Source organism: Psammomys obesus, unplaced genomic scaffold (assembly GCF_907164565.1).
Source record: "Psammomys obesus unplaced genomic scaffold, mPsaObe1.curated_primary_1811, whole genome shotgun sequence".
In the NCBI taxonomy this organism is placed as follows: Eukaryota; Metazoa; Chordata; class Mammalia; order Rodentia; family Muridae; genus Psammomys; species Psammomys obesus.
In genome coordinates this window covers 7313305-7337070 of record NW_026586383.1, presented here as the reverse complement: position 1 = coordinate 7337070, position 23766 = coordinate 7313305, and the positions used below count along the sequence as shown (strand labels likewise).

The following is a 23766-nucleotide window of genomic DNA, read 5'->3' as shown; positions in this document are numbered from 1 at the left end:
TAATTAAAACAAATTCTTGGCATTGTGCAAAACATTATTAAGACTCTCTTTACAGAAGAAAACTTCTAGTCTTGGTTTAAAAAAGGCAAACCAGTAAGCTATATTAGACATGAGATGAAGGCCTCCGCAGCCACATGAGAAACAAATCCGCTTTCTTATTACACAGGTAGTTAGTTCCCTCAGCTGGAGTCTGGAGGCTCGTGTTTGTTTTATGCATATTGGGTTTTGTTGTATTACTTGGCAGGAGCCTGTACTCCCTTGAGTCAGCTGTGTTCATTGGTCAGAACACAATCCAGTATCTGACATCAATTCCATTAATCAGGGCAGGCATGAGTAAGTGAGTGAGATAACTGAATGGTGAACACTGCCGGGCTGTGCACGGGATTCAGCACGAGATCAGAGGTCCTTTAAATTCAGGATGTAGGAAATGCCACTTAGGAAAGGAGAGTCTTCTTACGTCACACAGGTAATACATGATCACTAATACTCTGTTTTGACCCTGAAGGAATTTAGATGAATTTCCACATGAAGCCATCTTCTTTATTTCTTTACTTATTTACAAGTGATTGGCCACTTAAGGGATATTTCATAATTATACAGCACAAAATTTAGTTCTAGATGAAGTTAATTAGGATTTACTTTTTCAAATGTCCTATCTGTGCATAAGCGTTCTGTGTATGTGTAAAACAGACAGCTGTTCTGCTGAAAATGACTACATGGTGAGTTCACTATGACTCACTGAACAGACTGCTCTGTGAGATGTTCTTTCTACTTTAACTGGACTTTGTATACGGTTATAATAGTTTAATTCGCATACATCATCATTTTTAACTATTTGGATTTGAATATACTGGGAAAAAGTTGGCTTCAATGGTCATTAGTTCAAGTCTTAGAATTTAAATTGCACTTTAAAATTGTACACACAAATGTTTTACTTAAAATGATTTTGAATCTTAAAACTTTAAGAACAGCAGAGATGTAATAACCTACTTTTACTCCATTATATTTCAAATCTTTATGCATCAGAAAGTCAAAGAAGCACAACCTTTTCACACTGCCATTTGCTTCTTGGTATAATATGAACCAGCAGACATGGTTTTTCTCTTATATTAAAGACTACTCTTTATTTGAATGGGCATTTAGACTGGTCACATACTTTATAAAACCATGTCTAAGATTTCCATTTTCATTCCTTTTCCAAGAAGCAAAAATTTGTAATTGTTATTAAAGGTACAACCAGAGGTTCTCATAACTGGAAAATAAAGTACATAATGTGCAGAATGTACAAATGTACCTATTGGAGAACTCTGCAAGATTGTAATCAAAGTCCACTTCCAGTCTGAACAACCCCTTGGGAGAACCAGTGAGTTAGTGTCCTCCTGATCGAATTGCAAGTCCCATCGAGTTAGCTCTCGTAAAGGCAGTTCTGATTACGTTGGTCCAAGTAATGCAGCGGTGGCAGGCTGGGTAAAGGGAAGACTCTGCTTTTATTTTCACCAAAGGCTGTCTCACTTGACTTAGGAGGGCTTGGGAATACCCAGGAATTATCTTCCAGAGAATTTCTGCCATAGGAACTGTGCTCCTGAAAGTCTGCACCATCATTAGGAGCCAATCTCTCGTTATCTGTCCATGACTCAAGAACTGCTTTGTCTGAGAAAGCCGTTTTATCTCCTGTCAAAGGGGAAGACGGAGCATAACAAGTAGCTTTGCCATTTGGTGACGAAGGGGGATGTCTTTTGTAAGTTGCAGTGAAGTTTGTCAAGTGCAATTTAGTGCTGTCTCTTCCAAGGTCTTCAACATATCCTACTGGGGTACAGGCTAAAAAGAAAGCAAAGCTATGTGTCAGTCTTCTAGCATGAGACTGTAAACATCTTATTTATTATTAGTTTTGCAACTGATAATAATAATTAGCATTTCCAATTTAGTCTGATCACTGGAAACTGACTTGGAGATACCTAACGTACCTGAGCTCTGAGATAACACATATTTACTGAAACTGACTAAAAGTCATTCACTCAGCTGCTTCTTTTGGAAAATAGATGTGGGAATCTTTTCCTGCCTGATCAAGTCTACATGTTATTAAAAAAAACAAAAACAAAAAACATCTTTTTTACAAGGCAAAGACAAGTGAAGTTCTTGGCCTTTAATGTGGCTAGTGAATATTTTAGATCATATTTAGTGGAGACCAAGAAAGTCATGAATAATTAGTAGGTTTAAAATATCTTCTGTTGCTTATTGAAACGTCTCCATGGGAGAGGGTCCAAAAGTAACTTAGTTTTACAAATATACGTTGAATTATTCTTCAAAGTCAAGTGAAATTTTAACATGTATTCAAAAGCCTTTGTGGATGAAGGTAGTTGAAATAGAATCTGTAAGGTCAATTTTTTATAATAAATATAATAGTAAACACAATTTTGCTTTGCTCAACAAGCAGGTCAACTTAAAGAAATAAAAAGGTGTTTCATACATACAATAGCTTGCAAAAGACTGCTATGAGGTTATTATTTAGCTATAATCAGCAAACTGGCAACAGTAGCATCTTTTACTCTCTTCAGTCAATCTGCCACAATTGACAGCCATAAAAAAATATATATTGTCTATTTTATACACACACACACACACACACACACACACACACACACACACACACACCTATATATATAACCAAGGATGACCAAGTATATCTACAGCTTGGCTCCATGTGAACCTAATATTTTATTTTTATGTGTGTATGTGTGTAAGCATGAGAACGCAGTTACACACACATGAGCATGAAGGTCAGAGGACAGGTTTCCACAGTTGTCTCTTTCTTTTCACTGTGAGCTCCAGGGGAAATGGGTCCTCAAGTTTGCAGGTGAGCCCTTCCACTTACTGAGCCATTCTTCTGGGCGAACCAACGCATGTAATTTTAGAAGAAACGAATTGAAGCATTTGGGTAGTGGACTAGGGGGATAGATAAAATGAAAGACCTGAAAGTAATAAATTCTTCTGGATAATGGTGATGGGCAGGTTAGGGATAAGTGAGCCATTACCCTGTCTACTTAAAACAATGAGCTATAGGGACTGCTGACTACTTAACAGTATCCAAGGAAAGTCTAGAAATTGATAGTGTAAAGGCATCAAAAGGCTGTAATATCAGCCAAGTAAGAAGGGACACAGGATGGAAAGAGCTTTTCTTCTTTATTATTTTTTAGAACATACTATTTATGATATACTTGTTGTACTGACAGCTTACTCCACAATAGCTGAGTACCTTTAAGGATAAGTCTTATTTCTGTCATCCACCTATGGTATCTTCATAAGTAAACTTAACTACTGGAAAATGAGGGTAAGGTGAACCATAAATTAAGCTATGTTTGCTCAACACCACATTAATTTGCCTGATTCTTAAGTAGTCAACTCCTCAGAAATCAAAAGAAACTGAATTCAGTCTTCTCCTCCTTCCCCAATGTGAAACATTTTCCCTTACAAGCACTCCTGAGAACGTTTGTAATTTTCTTGTTCTCCTTTAGGACAATCATAGGTGCAACTAATTTTAAATTAGATACCGATCATTTTTCAAAGTCACATCACATTCCTTTGAAAAGTAAAATTTAAGGCATTAAATGCATACTGTATATTTTGGTTGTAAACCTGTCATATAATGTTAGGTCCAAATACAGATCATTTTCTAAGATATAAAAATAGCACTGACAAAACTACCCACGGTTAGCTAATATAAAAGTCAAACAGTGGATATGAAAAGAAACAATGGCAAATTCAGGTTGAGTCTGCCTTCAAATCAGATATCCCGTATGGAAAAGTAAAGTTTATAAAAATATATCAGGAACTAAGTGAATCAGAATTGTCGTTTTGAAAATAAAACGCTAGGTGTTTGGTCTATTTCATAGTATTGGAGCTCTTTTTAAATATACAACTAGTTCTGTATTGCTGTGGTAAAAGGCCCCGAACTCAGACCTAACACCTTGGCCTTACACACATAAGCAGCACTTGGCTGAGAAAAGCCACAAGGGGAAAATACAGCACTGTCGACAAACCACCAACACCTGATGTGTGAAGATGACCAGCTGGAGACTGGAGCACAAGAAAAGAACGCTGTGCTGCACACACTGCTGCAGTCTGGCTTTTCAACGGCAGCCATGGGACTTTGGTCAAGACAAAGTAGCTGGCTGCTCTTCAGGCAGTCTGGCTGGATCAGCATTTCCAGCCAGCAGTGACTTGCCTGTCTTGACTGCAGCTGAGGTTCTCAGTTTTCTTAGTAGTTCTGCTTGCACTTGAGTCACCAGATGTAAGTTAGACATCTCCCTCTTCAGTTCCCAGTATGCATGCTGCATATTGTCACTGAAATGGAATTTTAGAAACAAGTTATACTGGTCCTTTTTATGGGCAAAGGGAATAACTTCACAATACAAATAAACAGGTTTATATTTACCTTTTAATGACAATATAAATGAACTAAAAGATTAATTGGGACGTTGTAAGTGAAAAATCTAGGGGTAACACTGCCCTGATTCCAAGCAGTAACTACTGTACTAAACAGACTGTGATAAACACTCTAACCAGTGACTTTTCTACTGGCTCCTTTGAGAACTAAGGATTGCTTTTAGCCAGTAATGTGCAGTGCTGTTAATATAATTAGTAACTAGTAGGGAATATGTCCTTCCTTTGCCAATCTGATCAAGAATAAAATTGCATTCATTCATGTATAGTCTTTGAATTCGTCTTTATCTCTGGATTGTTTTGACATTGTGAAATGAAGTGATGAGTACAGACCCAAGACCACATTAAGACAAAATCGAGGTTTCATGCATTACATTCTTTATGTCTGACTGGGCTGTCTCATACTGTTGGTTCTAAACCAATGTGACATGACAGCACAAGACATGAGGAGTCACGTGATTTCCTCATAACGAAGCAGCAGCTAGAGAAGCGGACTATGAAAACTTCAGAATGCCTTTCTGTAGTTTTATGATTAAAAGGATTTTACCTCAGAATCTGAAACTTTTATATTTAATTTTAACAGCTTTCATTTTCCATTAAATCCTCTTAGGCCCATGATTTTCTTTAGGTTCTTAATTGTCAACTAAATGAACTGGCATCTTCAGCACATCATCCTGTTTTACTGTATAGCAATACATGAAATAGTCAATATAAGAACTGACTTCATAGTATTAGAACCACTGTTGTTGGTTAGAGAATGTTATTTGGTATGGAAATAAAACTAAACAAACATGCTACCTCATGCTTCAGTTTTTACCTGTTCAAAGAACAATTTAAATTTCAAAGGTGTAACCTTGAAATCTGGATTTAGTATCTAATTACAGAAGCAATAGATATTTAAAAACAAGTAGGTTAAATTATGAGGTAAAATTTTACCTCTTTTGACAGTATTTCTACCCTACTAGGACTGTAATTCTTATAAACAGCAAACTATACTGTTTTGGAGAGAAATCTATTATTTTAAATATCCTTGTTAACCTTTCAGAGCCAGTAAACAATGGAGATGCTTTTAACAATGACTTTTATAGTGAGTTTGTTTTCAGTGTGAAGAAGCTGATGGTTTCATGGTACAATTCTGGGCATTTAATGTTCTTCAAAGGCTCACTCAAATTATAAAGCAGCAAGTGTGAGCACTGTACACACACTAACTCAGGCACACAGGCATAAATAATACAGTTTGAAAATAGTTTATTGTTATAAAATGGTGAATCTGTACCTGACTTACAAAAAAAAATATTCATAGCAATACTTGGGCACTGAAATACCACGTGCATACAGTCACTCAAAATATCTAGACAAGTCAAGTAAAACATTACAAAGGTATTAGTATCAATACCTAATGTGTATTTGAAAAATTCAATTTAATGAAGATTGCTCAAAATTTAGGATAAAATTACATCATCAGATTACCTTTTTGTCCTTTGCTCTTAGTGTCACCTTCAGATTAAAAAAATTACCTGCAGTTGGGCAGGAGATAAATGGCTCAGTAGTTCAAGACTACTTACTGTCTTGCAGAGGGCCAGGATTCAGTTCCTAGCATCCCCACTGCCTGTAACTCCAGTTCCAGGGACCTCATGCCCTCCTCCGGCTTCCATAGGCTCCACCTATCCCCATCAACTCATGCAGGTTCACACAGTAACATACACATAAAAAGATGCATTTTCAAAAAACTAAGGTGATAGGCTGGCAAGTGACCTGAGTTTAATTCCTGGAACCAACTGAAGAGCGAAGGCAAGCACTGACTCCACTGAGCTGTCTTCTAACCACCACACAGGCTCTGTGGCACACTGCCACCTCAGCATCTAAGATTATTACTGATTACAATTCTTCCTCTTATGGATAACAAAATCATTTCAGTTGGTGTTACCTTAATCATGAAAGTGTTAAGTCTTTAAAATGTGTAAAACTGATTGGTAGTTCTATGCAAATCAACAAATATTGAAACCATTAAAAAAGAAATGAAAAGGCAAATTATCTCTCCAATTCTTAGCAGGGTTCCAACTTACCCTCATGAGTACTGGGTGTTTTAGCAGTGTTTTTGAGACTGCATAGACCGCATACCAACCATTTTACCCTACTTTCTTAACTGGGAGTGTAAACCTAAACTTGCTCTAAGTGACATTAAAAAAATACATTTCGTGTATATGGTCCTCTAAACTACTCACAGAGAAGTTCCCCGAGTACTAAAATTACACTAATCCAATTGAGATCCCTTGAAAACAATACATAACTATGGCTGAGCATGGCCATAGCACTCTATGCATGGCACCCACATTCTAACACCAGCCTGGTAAAATGATTGTGCCGGATAGTTTTAGGTCAACTTGACACAACCTAGAGTCACTGAAAAGGAAGGAGCCTTAATTGAGAAAAGGCCTCCAGAAGACTGGGCTGCAGGTAGGCATGTAGGGCATTTTCTTAGTTAGTGGTTGATGTGAAAGGTTCCAGCCCACTGTGGGTGGGGGCCAAGCCTGGGCAGGTGGTCCTGAGTTCTAAAAGGAAGAAGGCTGAGCAAGCCATGGGGAGGAAGCCAGTAAGAAGCCGGGGCCTTCTTACATGAAGCCAGCATGCATCGGCTCATGCTCTCAGGATTCTGCCCTGTTTTGAGTTCCTGTCCTGACTTTCTTCAATGATGAAGAGCAATAAGGAAATGGAGGCCAAATAAACCCTTCCCTCCCAAACTTGCTTTTGGTTATGGTGTTTCATCACAGCAACAGTAACCCTACCTAGGACAATAAGAAACCAGTTTGCACATAAGTTCAGGAGTCAACTCCACAAGGTTATTTTTTCAAAACTGTGTTCCTTATCTACTCTGAGTATTGACCACGGTGCCCTTTTTGGGAAGGATATTTTCTCATAGGCCTTGTCATTATATACACATCACATCAACTACAGTAAATAGTTGATGGCCCACACAAATATGCTTAGTCCAAGTATAGACTTTTGTATTTTGGTGTTAGGGAACTTGTCTGTGTCTCAAGAAGCATTGCCTATTCTGTTTAGAGAGAACTGTGAAGTCTTCTTGACCAACACTATCAACCTTTTGGTAAAATACTGTTCACGAAAGAAAAATCTATCTAGGTATGATTCTACTGCAGACATATATAATTTTCTTTAGTATTTGAAAAGTTACTATGCTCCCTTAAAGCAGCAGTTCTCAACCTGTAGGTTGCTACTCCTTTGGGGTTCAAACATCAGATACCCTGCGTATCAGATATTTACTTTATGATTTATAACATTAGCAAAACTGCAGTTAGGAATTTGCAACAAAATAATTTTCTGGTTGGGGGTCACCACACATGAGGAACTGTATTAAAGGTTTATAGCATTAAGAAGGTTGAGAACCACTCCTTTGAAGGAACTAAAATTAAAATATGCAATTTGCTAAAGAAGTAGAGGATGTGTACTTTGACAATTGTGAGTTCTCTAAAACAAATGTCTTGAAAATTTTTGACAGGATAGCAAATCAGGTTAAGCCTGATGGTAACTGTTAAAATCATTTTTATAAATATACAATGACCAGAGATTACAGCCACAGGCAGATGATTTGCTGCTCCTAAAGTTAGAGCACATCAGAAAGGTAGAAGCACACAGGAGACCTGTGGAGAAGGCCCTGGTGTGGAGCATGCTCCTCCCTTGATGAGCTCGGCCTGACAACATCTCTGTTCTGCAGAAAGTCTTCCTGAGATGGACCCTGTGGTGTTTTTAAAAAGGAAAAGACAGGAGTTACTTCAGTGATTTCAGTTCTTCATTCATTTATTACAGATGTTTCAACATTCATAGACTACAACTACCACTGTATAAAGTGTAAGACTAGATTTTTGGACTCAATTTTAATGAAATACTGCCACCTATCCTAGAATTGTCTAAATCACTTTCAGTTATTTGTGTGTTTATGCTTTCCTTTGCCTTTAAAATATGTTCTCACGAGTTTGGAATCCTATAAAACATTTTGAACATATCAGAAGTGTAATATCTCCATCACATTACTGTTTAAAGTACACCTGCATGAACTCCATGGGAAAATGGGAGTTTCTTTGGTATTACTTCTGTACACAAAACCAGCAAAAACTGGACAAGCTACTGTTTTAAGACAGCATAAATTTCCTCCTAAAGAGATGTAAAATGAGTGACCTGGCAAGAAATTTTTTGTATGTGCATATATTTTGGTCTTCATTTTCAAAAGCAATTGATCCGTATTTTAGGACAAGCAGTTATATCTCGAGGAAACCCATGAATATGCTGGAATAGTGCTGTCGCTTGACATATGCTGTTGGATTTTACTTTATTTTTCATCGAATGTGTATGGACTAACTGGCTTTACTTTCTCTGGTAGTAGGCAAAGAGGCACAGATTGAATAGGTTACATACACTGCATTATTTTAATAAACATTGTGGTACATTAGAGAAAGAACCATTTTCAGTGAATGTAGCAGAGTTTTCCGGTTGTTTCCACAGGGGGGAAAAAACCATTTTCTTCAATAGCAGTTTGATTTGGGTTTGGCACAGTGTCACCAGTTTAAGACCACACTTCCCAAACTCCCTTGCAAGGTGTGGCACTGGTAAGAACTTTTTAAAAGTTCCTTTTCAATTTTAGTTGCTTATACTGTGTGACAAGAGCAAACGACTACCCCAAAACACAAAACAAAGTAAAAACAAAAAACAAAACCCCCACACCTGTAAAAGATACTTTTACATCTAATGTACTCAAGATCTTCTGAATCACACTTGTTCAAAATGCATTCTCATTCAAGAGTCTGCAACATTAATATCACAGGTATGAATTACTCTATGAGCAGCAACTGCTGGTACAATCTGAAAAAACAAAATGTTAATCTTCATTATTACTTATATGACATAAACTGGGAATAGGCTCACTCCCATAATCCCGTTTCTTGGGAGACTGAGGAGGGTTGCCACAAGTTGGGACAGCCTGTGCTACAGAGTGAGTTCTGGGTCTACTTGGGCTACAGAGTAAAACTGTGTCTCAAAAACTATCCCCTAGGCATCTTTGGCATTGTTCTTCACTGTACTCCATAGGAAATAAGGTTATCCCAGACCACCTTTAAGTTTTTTGTACCATTAATTTAAAAACATGTTCCTTTGTGTATACTCGAATCACATGTTTGCTGCAAACCGCTTTAAAACCAACTATGAAAATAAATCTTGTTAGAATAAGAAAATATTGTACACCTGATAGTTCAGAAAAGCTGACTGTAAATCATCAAAAATGAAGTCCTCAAAAGGACTGTCTCCAACTTGCAAATACTCCTCGTGGCGAGTAAACAGGCTGCACTGTTCTGAGGCCACTCTCAGAACTGACCAAGTCCCACAGGTCCCTGCACTACAGCTCTCCCGGACGTTTACTACACAGCACAACTAGGACTCCACATGGGCTATTTATTTTGATCCACTATTTCTCACACTCCTTAGGCTAAGTTTGAACTCTCAGAATCAACTGTTCTGAATATGAAACTGGAAAAGCCCAGACAGAAATGCCTCTGAAACGCTGACCTTACTAACAGCAAACACTAGGCAAATTTGCTAATAGCTGAAACCAGAATGCTATTAATATGACCACTGTTATACACCCCAGAATGTAATGTCTTAGCATTTTAAAATATGGCCAGAGCAGACAAAGATAAGTTATTGATGTCAACACAGGCTTCTTTCATTGGCTCCTTCTTACATTCTCATACCCAAGAAAATTGTGACCAGATCTAAAAGTACATTTCTAAAAGTGACAGTTTTCTCACCCTTTCAATGTTCTTTTCTTATATCAGATAAAACTCTTAAGTTTCTTGCTTCACCATCAGTTTAAACTGATGAAACTTAAGTTTCCTGTACTTCTAATGATCTGGTTATGAACTGCCAGCCTAGGACAGATGTAAAGTAAAAGTATATGTTTATTCCCTAGCACCACCTAGTGGAGGAGAGTAAGTAATAAGAACAACTTGGCTCTCCATGCCCCACACAGACACATCTACGAGCGCTGCCTTTCTGGACTTTAAACAAGTCTGTCTGTTTATTTTAATTATGTACTGAATATACTCTGTCCAGATACTATATACAGTCCCTAACAATGTTTATGAAAAGTCAGGCACTTAACACCTATAGAAATAAATTTCTTGAAAGTTAAATGACATTCCTAAATTTCAAATTTAATAAACAGCGCAATGAGATAGATTCCCATAATCATATGGTACTGATTCTTACTCTACAGTGAAATAGTCTATGCATAAAATGTAAACATACAAAAATGTAATCAGGCATGTAAAAAAGATAGCAAATTATTTCAAGAAGAGTGTAATCATTGATGGTTACTCAGAACTTTGCAGTGCAAATCTTTTTGTGTAAGCAGCTATTCTGTTAGTGGCTATAACTGGGCTTACGGAGCAGAATGCTGGAAGTCTGAAGAAATAGTTTCGTGTGGCCCTCTACAAGCTTAAAGGTAGGGCAGTAAAACTCTGCAGTCAAGTAAAAGGAAACAAAAATCACTTGGGCTTTCACACAACTAGACAGCGATTTTTGTGGTGTTTTCCTTTATCAGATCCAGGGTTCTGATGGGTTCTCACTGGCCAGTGCAGGTCAGTCAGCTGCAGGCAGAATGCTATAGTATTCACACATGAAGCTCATTATAGCTAGTGGTCACCGACGAAGACTATGTTACAGAAGAGAAGTGTAAGCAGCATTTAAGGCTCTTTGGGTTATGGGTACATAACCCTGGTTGACAGCATAAGGATGGCAAGTAGCTCTACTTTTAGATGGTGACCTCCAGAGGGACATGTACAGGAGGCCTTGATGGGCAAGTAAGTGAGCTGAGGATTAACCGGCTATGACTAGCTTAAATTATACAAATGTAAAATATTTTGGCGCCACATTTTCACACACCCCCATCTGAAAATTTTTTTTTTTTAAATCCAGAGTATAGTAGTGGTAAACAGATTCCTAGAGAGGAACTGAGAGGCAGTTTGTGTGACTGGATGACTTCAGGCTAATCATGCTATAGCACACACTTGGCAGATATTTTTTGTTGTTGATTTTCCTAATTCATTCTCAAGCTGAAAAGAAACAGGCTATGTCAGGCTTCGTTTGTTAATGTTAAGTTTGTTGTTTTTTAAGAATTCTATAATGTTGTCTCTCGTGTTTAAACTAACCAAACTGATATGTTAAATAAATGGAAATGTTAACACTAAGTTCTCTTTACAATTTTCAGGCACATTCAGAACATGAGGAACCAGAAGAAAGAACATTTGAAAAAAATTAAAATAACCTGTGGCGGTCTGAATTCGAATGGTCCCCACAGGCTCATGTACTTGAATGCTTGGTCTGCAGTTGGCAGAACTATCTGGCAAGGGTTGACATAGCCTTGTCAGAGAAGGTGTGTCACTGGGGGTGGGCTTTGAAGTTTAACAAGCTCATGCATTCCCTGGTAGTTCTATCGACCTTGTACTTGTGAATCAAATGTAGGCTCTGTTACTGCTCCAGCACTATGCCAGCACTATGCCTGCCACCATGTTCCCAAACATGACGATCATGGACTCAAACTTTCTGGAACTGCAAGTCTCCAAATTAAATGCTTTCTTTTATAAACGCCTTTTATAAATCACAGTGTTTTGTCACAACAGAAAAGTAAGACATAACAAAATATACATTTTAAATCACATTTTAAAACCTTATTAAAACTGTATTTTGGGGTGAGTGAACATATAGAGTGTATGAAATACAGCAGCAATGATTACAAGGTAAACAAAATTTCTAGGAAATGAGAGTGTTATATGGTTATAATTAATTACAGACCTATGACTTAGTACTTAGTTACAAGTCCTATATGTATGTCACATATTTCACAGATGTTCTCAATTTAATAACATTCAAGTACCGTTTGCTTGGCTTTCTGTAGCTCTGTCTTGAGATCGTTGCATTCTTTTTTCATTAGTTCAAGCTCTTGTTCTAAACCATGGATCTTCAAATCACAGCCTAACTTTTCCACCTCCCAGTTGGATGAGGGTGGATTTAAATTCCTCATCACTAGAAAAAGGACACACAACAAAATAATTATCTTTGCTTTTTATACCAGTTCCAGTTCCTAGGTGGCACTAGTAAAATGTCAATAAATAACTATATAAAACAACCATACATATAAGGCTCACTGTCATGCACTCTGTCAGTGTTTGAAATTTGACAGGTACAATCAATGTCAACAAGTTTATTCGTAAAAATCTGATTATGGAAACAACACAGCTGGATCCTATATTATCTCTGACTTAAGTCCCCATGTCTCCATTTCCAAAAAGCCCCAACCATTTTCCTGAAAAGATCTCATATTAATTTTCTATCAAAAGTTCTCCCAGTAGCCAATTCTTTTGCTTATCTCATGAAACTATTGATAGGAACAAGACTATTATCTATAAGTCCCAGAAAAACTTTCAACTTCAGCATCTCATCTGTACATTTTATTAACTTTGAAGAAGAAAAAAAATTAAGAGTGACTGCAGCTACTCCATGACAATGTGTTTAACTGTGGGCAAAAAGTTTAGTATGAAAGATTGGGTCAGGAGAGAGCAGTGGGTGAGAGCTTCAGTGGAGATGGGGTTTATGTCAGTCCTCCTCTACTTCACACACTACCCTTGAATAAAAGCACATCTTCTGTAGGAAAAGTACAATTTTCAGCCAAAGAAAAGTTAATAGGATATTGCATAAAAAAGAACAGAAAAAAATTAAGGCTTTATCATACAGATATAGGAAACTATTATAGATCTCATACAAATGGCAAGATCGATTAATTCTATTAGAATATTCATAACAAGTAAGTGGCATACCCTGCTGAGTTTCCACCTCTGTTCTGAGCTGCAGAAGTTCTACTTCTTTAGACTGTAGCTGTTCATTCAATACTTTCAAAGATTCAGAGTTGTCTTTATTCTAGTTAAGTAGGGAAAATGCCAAATTACAGTCAATAAAATCTCTAGGCTTGATTATATCTTAATTTTTAGGTCAATATTGAATAAACCTCATTCTAACTTTTCAAAGTAAGATGGAAAAATGAACCCTGCTTCTCACACCATTTTGTTTCTTTCTTAGTACACCATTCTCACTGTATTAAAAGTAAAACAAAACAAAACCCCCAATGAGTAAGTAATTCAACCTTGTCATCACTTTTTCAAAGTAAATTAGTGGTGCTGAGATGGCTTTAAGCTCTTAATGTTATTAACTGCTAAGTTTTTTTTTTTTAAATTAGTGGAAAATATAATCATATAATCATTAAAAATTTCCCTATGCCATGCACATGTATATTTTAATTAACAATTGTTTAACCCCTTATTTTAATTCTAGAGCTCTTGCAAAACAAAACAATGAAAATATAAAGTATTATTTTCAAATCAACTTACTATTTTTTCCAATTGGTTCTTCAAATTGTCTCTATCAATGCAAACCTCTCGATATGCATGATAGGCCTTATTCACTTGTTCTCGTCCCACAGGACTTGCTTCTTCATCTACTCGAGCTCCAACAAGCTAGCAGTATGAAATTAGGGGAGAAATCTTCAGATTTGTAGAATCAAGTAAGTCCATCTTCAGATGATTCTGTATCTTCCTCTAACTACTGTAACACAAGGAGAAAGCCTACCTTTGCCTATAATTAAGTGAATATTTCATTGACACACACTCTTCGTTAAGACACACAGTACACAAACAACAAGTACCTTCTATGTTTGTAGCTCATCAGTCTTTGTGCTTTGTACTATTTGCTTTGTAACAAACTTAATCATAACAATGTAATTTAGTATATTGTCTTGTGAGTGTCTAGATATTTTCCAAGCCTACAGTAACTAATTTCTATCATCAGGAAAGTATCAAATCAGACTTAACTTTCTTAAGGAATAGACATGTTACTTCATTAAACCCTGTATTATTCCAGCAATTGAAATTAATAGGATGATCACAGAAACAATTTTGTATGTTAACTTTATACTAAATTCCATAGTTTCTATTTAATTTTAAAAGCATAATTCTTAGTTGTCCAAGTTAGCTTCAATAATTTATCTCATATGACAAATATACTTAGTTACTAAGTTAAAATATGAGAAAAAATTATAATATTAATAAATTATTACCCTTGTTTTACCATCCCAACAAACAAATTAAATTCTACTAACCCTCATCCTCAAGTTTTTAAGTACAGGAAAATTTCTTTCTTTGCTCAAAACTCATTTCTTTTACCATTTGTGGAAGCTCTTATTTTTGTAAGACAGAAATAAAAATCAGAGTTTAAGAAATAAACTAAAACCTTGAAATGCCATAAATAAATGAACAACCAAGAAAAATGCCAACATATAGTCTAGTTAAATCTGGTGATTTAGACTGCATTTTAGCTATGTGTATATGAAATTCAGGAATTTAACACTCAGCATAGAAAAATACACGTGTCATTATTGGTTCAAAATGTTATTCTTACTTTGTGATAAAAATAAAGAATCAGAAATAAAGGTTCCATTTCTGGTGAAGAGCTTGTTAAACACAGTGAAGCAGTAGCACAGAAGGATCCTCTTAGACAGGTTCCTTTATCTTACTCTTCTGTACCCACTTGAAAATTCAAAATGACAAACATTCATCAGGGCTGGGTGACTGCTCATTTGGTTAAACTGCTTGCTGCAGGACCCGAGTTCAATCCTCACGTAAAAACCAGGTGTGGTGAGGTGTACTTGTAATCCCTGTAAAAGGAACATAGGGACCCGAAGATCCCTGAGGCTTCTAGCCAGGCAGCCTAGTCGAATTAGTCAGCTCTATGACCTAGCACAAGATCCTGTCTTAAACAGAAGGAGCTCCTAAGGAACTCCTTAGGTGTGCCCATGCACGTTTGCCTCACAAACAAACGAACCAAAAAGAAAACAAAATTAAACAAAACAAGAAAAAAAAAAAAAAGGCAACAAAAGCAATGACAGTAGGCAATCTGAAAAAAAGAAACAGGAAATTCTGAAATACCGTCCCTTCATGCTGTTAAATTCTGCTCTACAATATCACTGAGCACATAGTATGGCTGATGCAGCAGAGTTTAATGCGGAGGAATTCAGAAATTCTTACTTATTCTTGGAGGACAGATTAGAAAATATTTTAAATTTCAAATACTGGAATTATTCTTTATGTCAAAAATGTAATCAAAAGAGGAATAAAATACCTTTTCTTCCAAAGCTCTTATTCTTTTCTTTAAGAAGGAGTTTTCTTTTTCTGAGTCCTTAAGTCTCTTCTTGATGTCTTCATACGCAGTGACCAGGGCAAAATGTGAAGCAACAGACTCATCTCCGGGATATGCTGAGAGCGGAGTCACTGTCTCTCTTCTGTGGGCTTTTTCATGATTGAGAATACAGATGTCATCTTCCACTAGTGTGTCCATGGTGGCTATAGAGAAGATAAAGTATGAGGGTCACACTTGGTGAGCAGGGGTAAAAAAGTATAACTACAATGTGAATACTGAAAACAACTTTAAAGGTATTTTCTTTCAGAGGCAAGACAACATAGTTGCTTTAAGCATAGCTACCCAGGTTCTAATCCAAGGTTCAGTGTCTGTGTGACTTAGTGAAAAAGCTAATAACCACTTTTAGTTTAAATAATTAAAAATAATTATAGATAAAACACTTAGGACCATAATCCATTACTATAAAGTCCTATCAGAGTGTGAAATCAGACTGTGAGTATGGTTCAGCAGGACAACATTTGCCAAGCTGGTATCAGGTCCTGGGCTGGATCCCTTCTCTATTCATTTCTAACATTAATCATCTTGTAAGCAAAAATACAAAATAAAACCTCTATAATGCAGTGTGGGAGACAGGCATACAGAAAAACAATTATACTGCATAGGTATGAAACAGTACAAAATGCCATGGAGCCAGAGGGATGGTTTTCAAAGAAGGTACTGAAATGACATCAGCTCACTGTAATAAATGAGGAGGGCATTCTGACTCTGTCCATCACACTTAAACCTTTCGGTCTGCTTACTTCTAGCACAACAACTTTAAAGATAAAGTGTGGGGAGGCAAGAGCTGAAAGGCAAATTGCAGGAGATAAAGGTGTAACTGGGGACCAAGTGAGATGACCCTTTATGACGAAGTGGTTGTCAATTTTGGCTCATACCACAGGGAACAGGACAGGAGCCTACCACAGAGGGCCCTCAAAGACTCTACCCAGCAGTGTATCAAAGCAGATGCTGAGACCCATAGCCAAACTTTGGGCAGAGTACAGAGAATCTTATGAAAGAAGGGAGAGATAAAAGACCTGGAGGGGACAGGAGCTACACAAGGAGAAAAACAGAACCAAAAAAATCTGGGCACAGGGGTCTTTTCTGAGACTGATACTCCAACCAAGGACCATGCATGGAGATAAGCTAGAACCCCTGCACAGATGTAGCCCATGGCTGCTCACTGTCCAAGTGGGCTTCCTAGTAATGGGAACAGGGACTCTCTCTGACATGAACTTAGTGGCTGGTTCTTTGATCACCTCCTCCTGGGGGTGGGAGGCAGCCTTACCAGGCCATAGAGGAAGACAATGCAGCCAGTCCTGATGAGACCTGATAGGGTAGGGTTAGATGGAAGGGGAGGAGGACCTCCCCTCTCAGTGGACTGGAGGAGGGGCATGGGAAGAGATGAGGGAGGGAAGATGGTATTGGGAGGGGACAAGAGAAGGGGCTACAGCTGGGATACAAAGTGAATAAACTTTAAAAAAAATTAATAAATTAAAAAAGATAGCCTAGACTGACACTTAAAACTTATTAAGAATACCCATAACTGTTATGGTCTCATCTCACGGTGGTAGTGTTGATGTTGTGGACCTTCTGAGGTGGGGTGTTAGGAAGGTCCTTAGGTCATTGGAAGCGTGTCCTCAAAGGAGACTCTTGGACCCTGGTCCGGTCCTCTACCTCTCTTTTCCTAACTTGTGATGTGAGCAGTTTACCCCTTAAGTGACCTGCCATGTTGGGTCACTTGCCCTTGTCAGAGGCCCAAAGTCAGGGCACCAAGTCTTAAGACTTGAACTTCTAAAACTGTAACCAAAAGTTTTCCTTTTCTTCATAAGTAGCCCATTCATAGGTATTTCACCTTGACAACAGAAAAACAATTCATACAATCGCTAATGAACTACTTGGCACTGTGCAGTTTAGAAACATCCATTTAAATTCTCATGACTACCCTAGGAGGTATAAAAATCATGTTAACACCTTCTTACAGACGAAAACTGGGCCATAAATGTAGGCAGGTTAGATTAGTGTGCAGCAGAGAGAGGCTGTCTGATTTTAGGGCCAGAATTAGTAATATTTTTCCCTCTACAATGAACTTTTCTTTAGAAAACCTTACATTCATCAAGACCTTAGAGAATGGGTGGGGTAGCTCATGTCTATAATCACACACTTGATTGAGGCAGAGGACTGCTACCAGTTTAAGGCTGCCTCGGTTATATAGCGAGTTCCAGGCAGTCTTGTGCTAGCTATAGTATGGAACCATGGAACCCTGTGATAAAATGTATTTAAAAAACCATGCAGCTGGCCTAGAAGTTCGATTTTTCTGGATAAATGTAATATACTTAAATAGATCAAGCTAATGCAAACATAACATTTTAAGAAACTCATTCATACCTACTCATGAATAGAAAAATATAGTTACTGGAAATGATTGGTCTGCTGCTGAAGATGAGTAGAAGGACATTTTTCTAGCATATAGAAGGCCCTAGGTTTAGCCCCACCACTACAAAAGAGAGCTTCCCCCCACCAAAAAAAAATAAAAAAAAAAAAGATTAACTTAAAGACTCAATGATATTTTGACTACTCCCTAACAACTGGTTAATATTCACTTTCAAAACTTAAGCATTGTAAACATATTCTCAATTGTAAAAGCAGTAATGTTTTCCAGACACACTATAAACAAGAGCAAGAGGGTGGTAGAAACACTCTAACCTAGTGTTTGATAGAGTGAAGTGGAGACTACTGCCTAGAAAGACTTATAGTCCTGTTAAATATCTTCATTATGTGGCCTTACTCTAGATCCATGGGCTGAAAATTTCAAACGACTCTCTATAATAGACACCCAAGTTATTTTGAGTCCTATTCTTATTTGAGAACTATTATCAAGATATACCAGAACTAAAGGGTATTACATGATTTATAAAATTCAAATTATAACTAGTGTTCTTGACCATCTAAAGGCTAGGTTCATTTTATGTTACTCAACTGGTGACCTCCTAACTTTTGAATAAAGATGATAGCAGTTCAGGAAGTATGTCAACTTTATCATTTCATCATAAGAGTACTAGAGTTAAGAGTAGTACATTTAAATGCTACAAATATAGCCAAATGTACAAATATTTCATGTTTGACAAATGTCATACCTTAGAGTATACACTGAAAGAATATATTAAGAGTATAAATTAAATATAAAGTAAAACAGAAATAGAAAGGATTGAGGTAAATAATGCTGCCAATTGCTGCTGAGAGCAGTAAAGTTTGAGGAATGATAATGGAGTCGTTTGTCAGATAAGCTGGGTAGTGTCTGTGATGAGAGACATATATAGAAAGAGATTCAGGCACTGTTAATCAAAATTATTTTAAAAGATCATAAATTTCCATTTTCACTGAAATCAATACTGAGAGGGATTTGCTATAATAGAAACAAATATCTTCTATCAAAGACCTTTTTTTCCTAACAATTAATAATTTTCCTGCCATTTTCAATATCCCAAACCTTGCCATTTAGAGCATTTCTCAAGTGCCAACCACTAATGCTTGTACATGTGTATTTCTAGTTTCTAGGTGGTTACTAGTAACCCAATTTACAAAGCTTCAAAACGATCAAGAGACAAACTTGGGATATGAACACAAATCCAAATCTTGGGATATGAACTTAAATCTAGGGTTTATTTTTAAATTCATGCATATATACTATGAAATGTGATCTACTGCTAGTTCCCCTCCAATTCTTCCCATATCCCTCAACATGTCCACACTTAAAAATGTACTTCCTTTTTTAAAATTTTGATAATCCACCAAATGCAGTTTTGCTGCCCATATGTGCATGTACATGGACCAGTCACTGGAACATTAGGTGTATCTTCAGTGAAGGATTCTACCTCTCCCTGTCACTATCCAGTGCCAATAACTCCTGAGATTATGTACCTCAAACCACACTAGAATTTTGTGTAAAGTCTTGTGTTGGGGATTGGTCTGTTGCAATGTATTCTAATGCTAATTACTGGCTCCCCAAATCTGGGTACTGCCCAGAAGAGCACATTTCCTCCCAGAGGAACACTTTCTCAATTATACCTGTCTTTGTTATGTAACCTTGCTCTACCTAATTTAAAGCTGCCTGGTTATTAAGGTTGCTGACATCCTGGCCTGGGCTGAAGAGAGGCAGTTGGAGTTTTGGTTCCTGGGCTGAGGTTTGGGAGAGACCATGAGGCTTGGGGGAGGAAATAAGAGGAAGCCGAAGATGTAGCAGGACAGAAAGAGAAGGAAGTTGCTTTGGAGCAGCAAGGCCCATGAACACAGCCATGAGGACAGACTGACTGAACAGAAGCAAACCAGGCAGGAACTATTATGGCAAGTAACTTGGGGTGTGTAGTTGGGAAATAGCTAAATAGCTTCAAAGGCTGATACCTGCCCAGTTACTGTGTCTTAAAGCTTTTGTAATTCCAAAAGGTCTCTGTCTCAATTATTTGGGAAACTAGCCAGGGTAGAGAAGCCCTTGAGAGTCTAATCTCATATTTTTCTCTAACAGCCTTGTAAGGTAACAAAAGCTGCTATGAGATCACAACTGTGATGAGCATGTATCCCATAGGCAGCATTTCACAGCACTCCTTCCTTCGTTCCTTCAGCTCTTATATTCTTCTCACCTTCTCCAAACCTTGTTGGTGCTGAGACTAATATTTATGGCCCATTCAAGGATAAGCATTCAGTCTCTTATTCTCATCACTTTCACCCAGGATGCATCTCTTCAGTGACTGCTGACTACTGCAAAAGAAATTTTCTCTGGCCAAGACTGAGACCAGAGCAGATCTGTCCATGCCAGCAGCAGGGTTGACCAGGAAAGTTTGGGTTGAGAGGTCAGGCCTGGGGAGGATTGGGAATCCCTTTCTGCCTGGGAGATGGAGGTGAGTTGAGCCTAGCAGTCAGATCAAATCTAGGTTTTTCATATAATACTTGGGAGTGTTTTAATTATAATTGTCCTCAATTAGATTCTAGACACAGCAGCAGTCTATGGACACTGGCCTAGGATTCAGAAACTCAACTTCTAGACTAGAATACACAGCCGTTCACTTCTGCTCTCTGCATCTTAACTTTCATATGTATGCATGCATGACAGGCTGGATCATTAGGACGCCATTTTCTTTTATTGTGAAGGCAATTTTTTAATCGAAGTACATAATGGGAACCTGAACAAATAAAAAAAAACTGGATAAGTTAAACACCTTATATCTATGCTAAACTTGGCAAAAAAGTCACTATAACACCATAGTTAGGGAAAACTGAGGCTTAAAGAAGTGAGTATATTTGTCTATAATCACACTTGTGACATGTGACAAAGCTGGGCTTCGAATTAAAGACTATTGTTCATTAACTTCTGAAGTAAATCTTGTTTAGAAATTTCAAGAACCCATTTCATACAGGTCAGTTAAAAAACAGTGGGAAAAAGATTAAATCTTATAGAGGAGAACCAGGAAATAACAAGTCCTTTTTTTTTTTTTCACTTTAAATAATTAAGGCAGGAATGTCTACTGCTTAAAAGGAATTCTCAAATGCCCTTTTAAAAAGATGCCAACACTTAAATCTATGTGCCTTACAACCAAATGCTCTGTAATTCATTAAGTGTCCAAAATCTTAAGCATTATCAGATATGTAATATGAAAAATGACACTTTCATTCTTATGGTGCTGACTCACTGATTGCAGTAAGTCTAAAGTTCATTTTTTATGGCCAAGGAATCTTAAGACGCACGTACAGCTCAGGACAAAGAGCATCCTTTCCTTCAAGAATGTATCTTGATGCAACCAAACACCTATGTTAACTGTTATTAAAAATTATCTCCTGACAGTGAAAAACAACTTCAATTCGGAATGTAAGTGCCATTCAAGCTATGTTGATCCTATTCAGTTTTAATTTTTTTAATTTTAACTACTTCATTCAGTAAGCATGACAATGCTCTGTCACCATTAATGAAGCGCCTCTGGCACTGGTACTTATACACTAGAAACTGTGATTCACCTTATTTTTCACTTGTAGAGGTCTCACTGTGTAGCAGTGGTGAGGGTCAGAAGTCAGCCTGCCTGTTTCCCTAGTGCTGGGTTATTAAAACACATGTGGCACTCTTCCCATCTTGTGCTTCGCATCGTGAGGGACTAGGTAGTTCTTAAGAATTCACTAAATGATGTGAAAACACTGAGATGGGCAAGCACGCCTCCATTTACTGGTGAAGTAATTAAACATGCAAGCAGGTTGCCAACTTAAGAGCCAGCACAGCTCTTAGAAACTGTATCCAGGTGTCTTGGAAGGTAAGCACTGTGCTTCAGAAAAAGGAGAAGGGGCAAAGTAAGAGAGACTTAGCCTTTTACTTGTGTTAAGTGAATAAAGGGAAAATACAATGCTCCGTCCAGGTACTTTAATCCACTGCCATTTCCCACGACACCATGCTGGCTTTTGGATATTAAACCCTTAACAATGAAATGTTATGAAAACATGTTATGGTCTGCATGAAAACGACCATTTACAAACCTCAGGGCATTTAGCATTTTGTAACCATTCAGTGAATAATCCCAACTATCCCCACTTTAAGAAGATGGAGTGGTCACCATAGGCTGTATAATGAGACGTTTGAGAACTAGAAATGAAACTATGCTTTAAGATTTTGTTCAATCCAACTTAAAATTTAAACGTGGAGGGGGGAGTCTTCTGTTTTTAAAGAGTGGAGGTCAATTTCAACCCCAGTACGTCAGGTTTTTTGATCATCACATAGTACTTCGTTACGACTTCTAGTAGCTTCCATGGTATTTTATCTCACTTTTGAGTACTCGAGTTCCTTATGAGCAGGACCACATTGTTAGCCTCCCTAGATGCACTGCCGAAAAACGGGACCGAAACACAAAGGTTAGATCGATGGTTCCTGCCCAGACGCCACCGACACGACCCCACGTCCCTTTTCCCTTTCCGATATAAGTGACACCCCAGGAAATAAAACTGAAAGCGTTCCCAGGGAATCAGAGCTCGGACAGAACTTGAGCAATCGCCGAGCAGCGAAGGCCGAGGAAGAGCCCGAGGCGCGGGGCTGCGGGCACGGAAAAAGGCGGGCGTCCGGACAGGCGACAGCCACCAGGCCGCCCCTGGCTGGCGGCGCGCTGCGGGCGAGCGCGAGAATCCACTCACCCTGAACCCTGGCTACGCAGGGTCGTCCCCAAGGCCACCGGGTTTCGCTTCCCCAGTGTCTGCCAAGCGACTGAAAACAAACCGGGTCGCCAGGGGTCACCACGGGCTTCCGGTTTCCTCGACGACGGGGCCGCTTCCTCCGTCAAGGTGGCCGTCACAGGTGCGCCGAGGGAGCCCCATGTCTTCGGCGCCGGCGCCCGCGGGCGCGCAGTCCCGGCCCTGGAGGTCACAGACGAGCCGAGCACGAGCGGCCCGGGGCCGCCAGAACAGGCCCGTTACCCAGCAGCACGCGCGCCAGCTCCGGGGCCGCCCTCCCCGGAGGCGGCGGGGCCGACGGGCTTCCAGAAGGGTCCACGAACGCCCCGCAGCCCACGAAGGTGCCGCCGCCGCCCACAGGCTACGTGCCAGCGCAGCACGACGAAACCGGAAGCCGGACCTCAGGGAGCGAAGGGCGCCGCAAGCCGGCGCGCTAGCGGGGCGGGGCGTACTACGAGTCCCATGAGCCTCTGCGGTGGGACCAGGCGCACTACGAGCCCCGTGAGTCTCCGCGGCGGGGCGGACTACCAGTCCCAGTGGTCTCCGCGGCGGGTGAGGCGGTGCAGCCGGCCGCGGGGAGGCGGAGTGGAGCTGAGTGAGCGTGGCGGGCCGGCGCCTGCTGGGCTGAGGCCCGCGTGCAGGGCGCCCTCTAGCGCGTCTTCCCACTCAGGGGCCACTGGGAATCCGTAAGGTGGGTCCGTGCGCCTCAGCTAGGAGGCCGTGGCTGCGAACCCCAGAGCTTACGCGAGTCTGGGGTCCCTGGAGCCCACGCAGGCTCCTGTTTCGGGTCGCGTGGCCATCTCCTCGGTATCTTTGAAGCAAGGTCGCTGTGTTCTG

At 39.0% G+C, this 23766-nt stretch overlaps 2 protein-coding genes across 2 annotated transcripts in view; one reads left to right on the top strand and one right to left on the bottom strand.

Moving 5' to 3' along the window:
- The window catches only part of Cmc1 (C-X9-C motif containing 1), a 71276-nt gene extending 59164 nt beyond the window's left edge, over positions 1–12112 (top strand). Inside the window, exon 5 of the mRNA XM_055601733.1 lies at positions 11717–12112. The gene's annotated coding sequence lies outside the window, so the exon portion shown is untranslated. The remainder of the gene's footprint in view (positions 1–11716) is intronic.
- Azi2 (5-azacytidine induced 2) lies at positions 519–23309 on the bottom strand. The gene is made up of 8 exons (XM_055601730.1): positions 22894–23309; positions 15676–15896; positions 13890–14015; positions 13323–13422; positions 12383–12531; positions 8100–8194; positions 4223–4341; positions 519–1818 (listed from the first exon to the last, which is right to left on the bottom strand). The coding sequence occupies exons 2-8, from the start codon at positions 15889–15891 to the stop codon at positions 1406–1408; spliced, it is 1218 nt and encodes a 405-aa protein (XP_055457705.1). The 5' UTR covers positions 15892–15896; positions 22894–23309; the 3' UTR covers positions 519–1405.
- Positions 23310–23766: the final 457 nt, after the last annotated feature.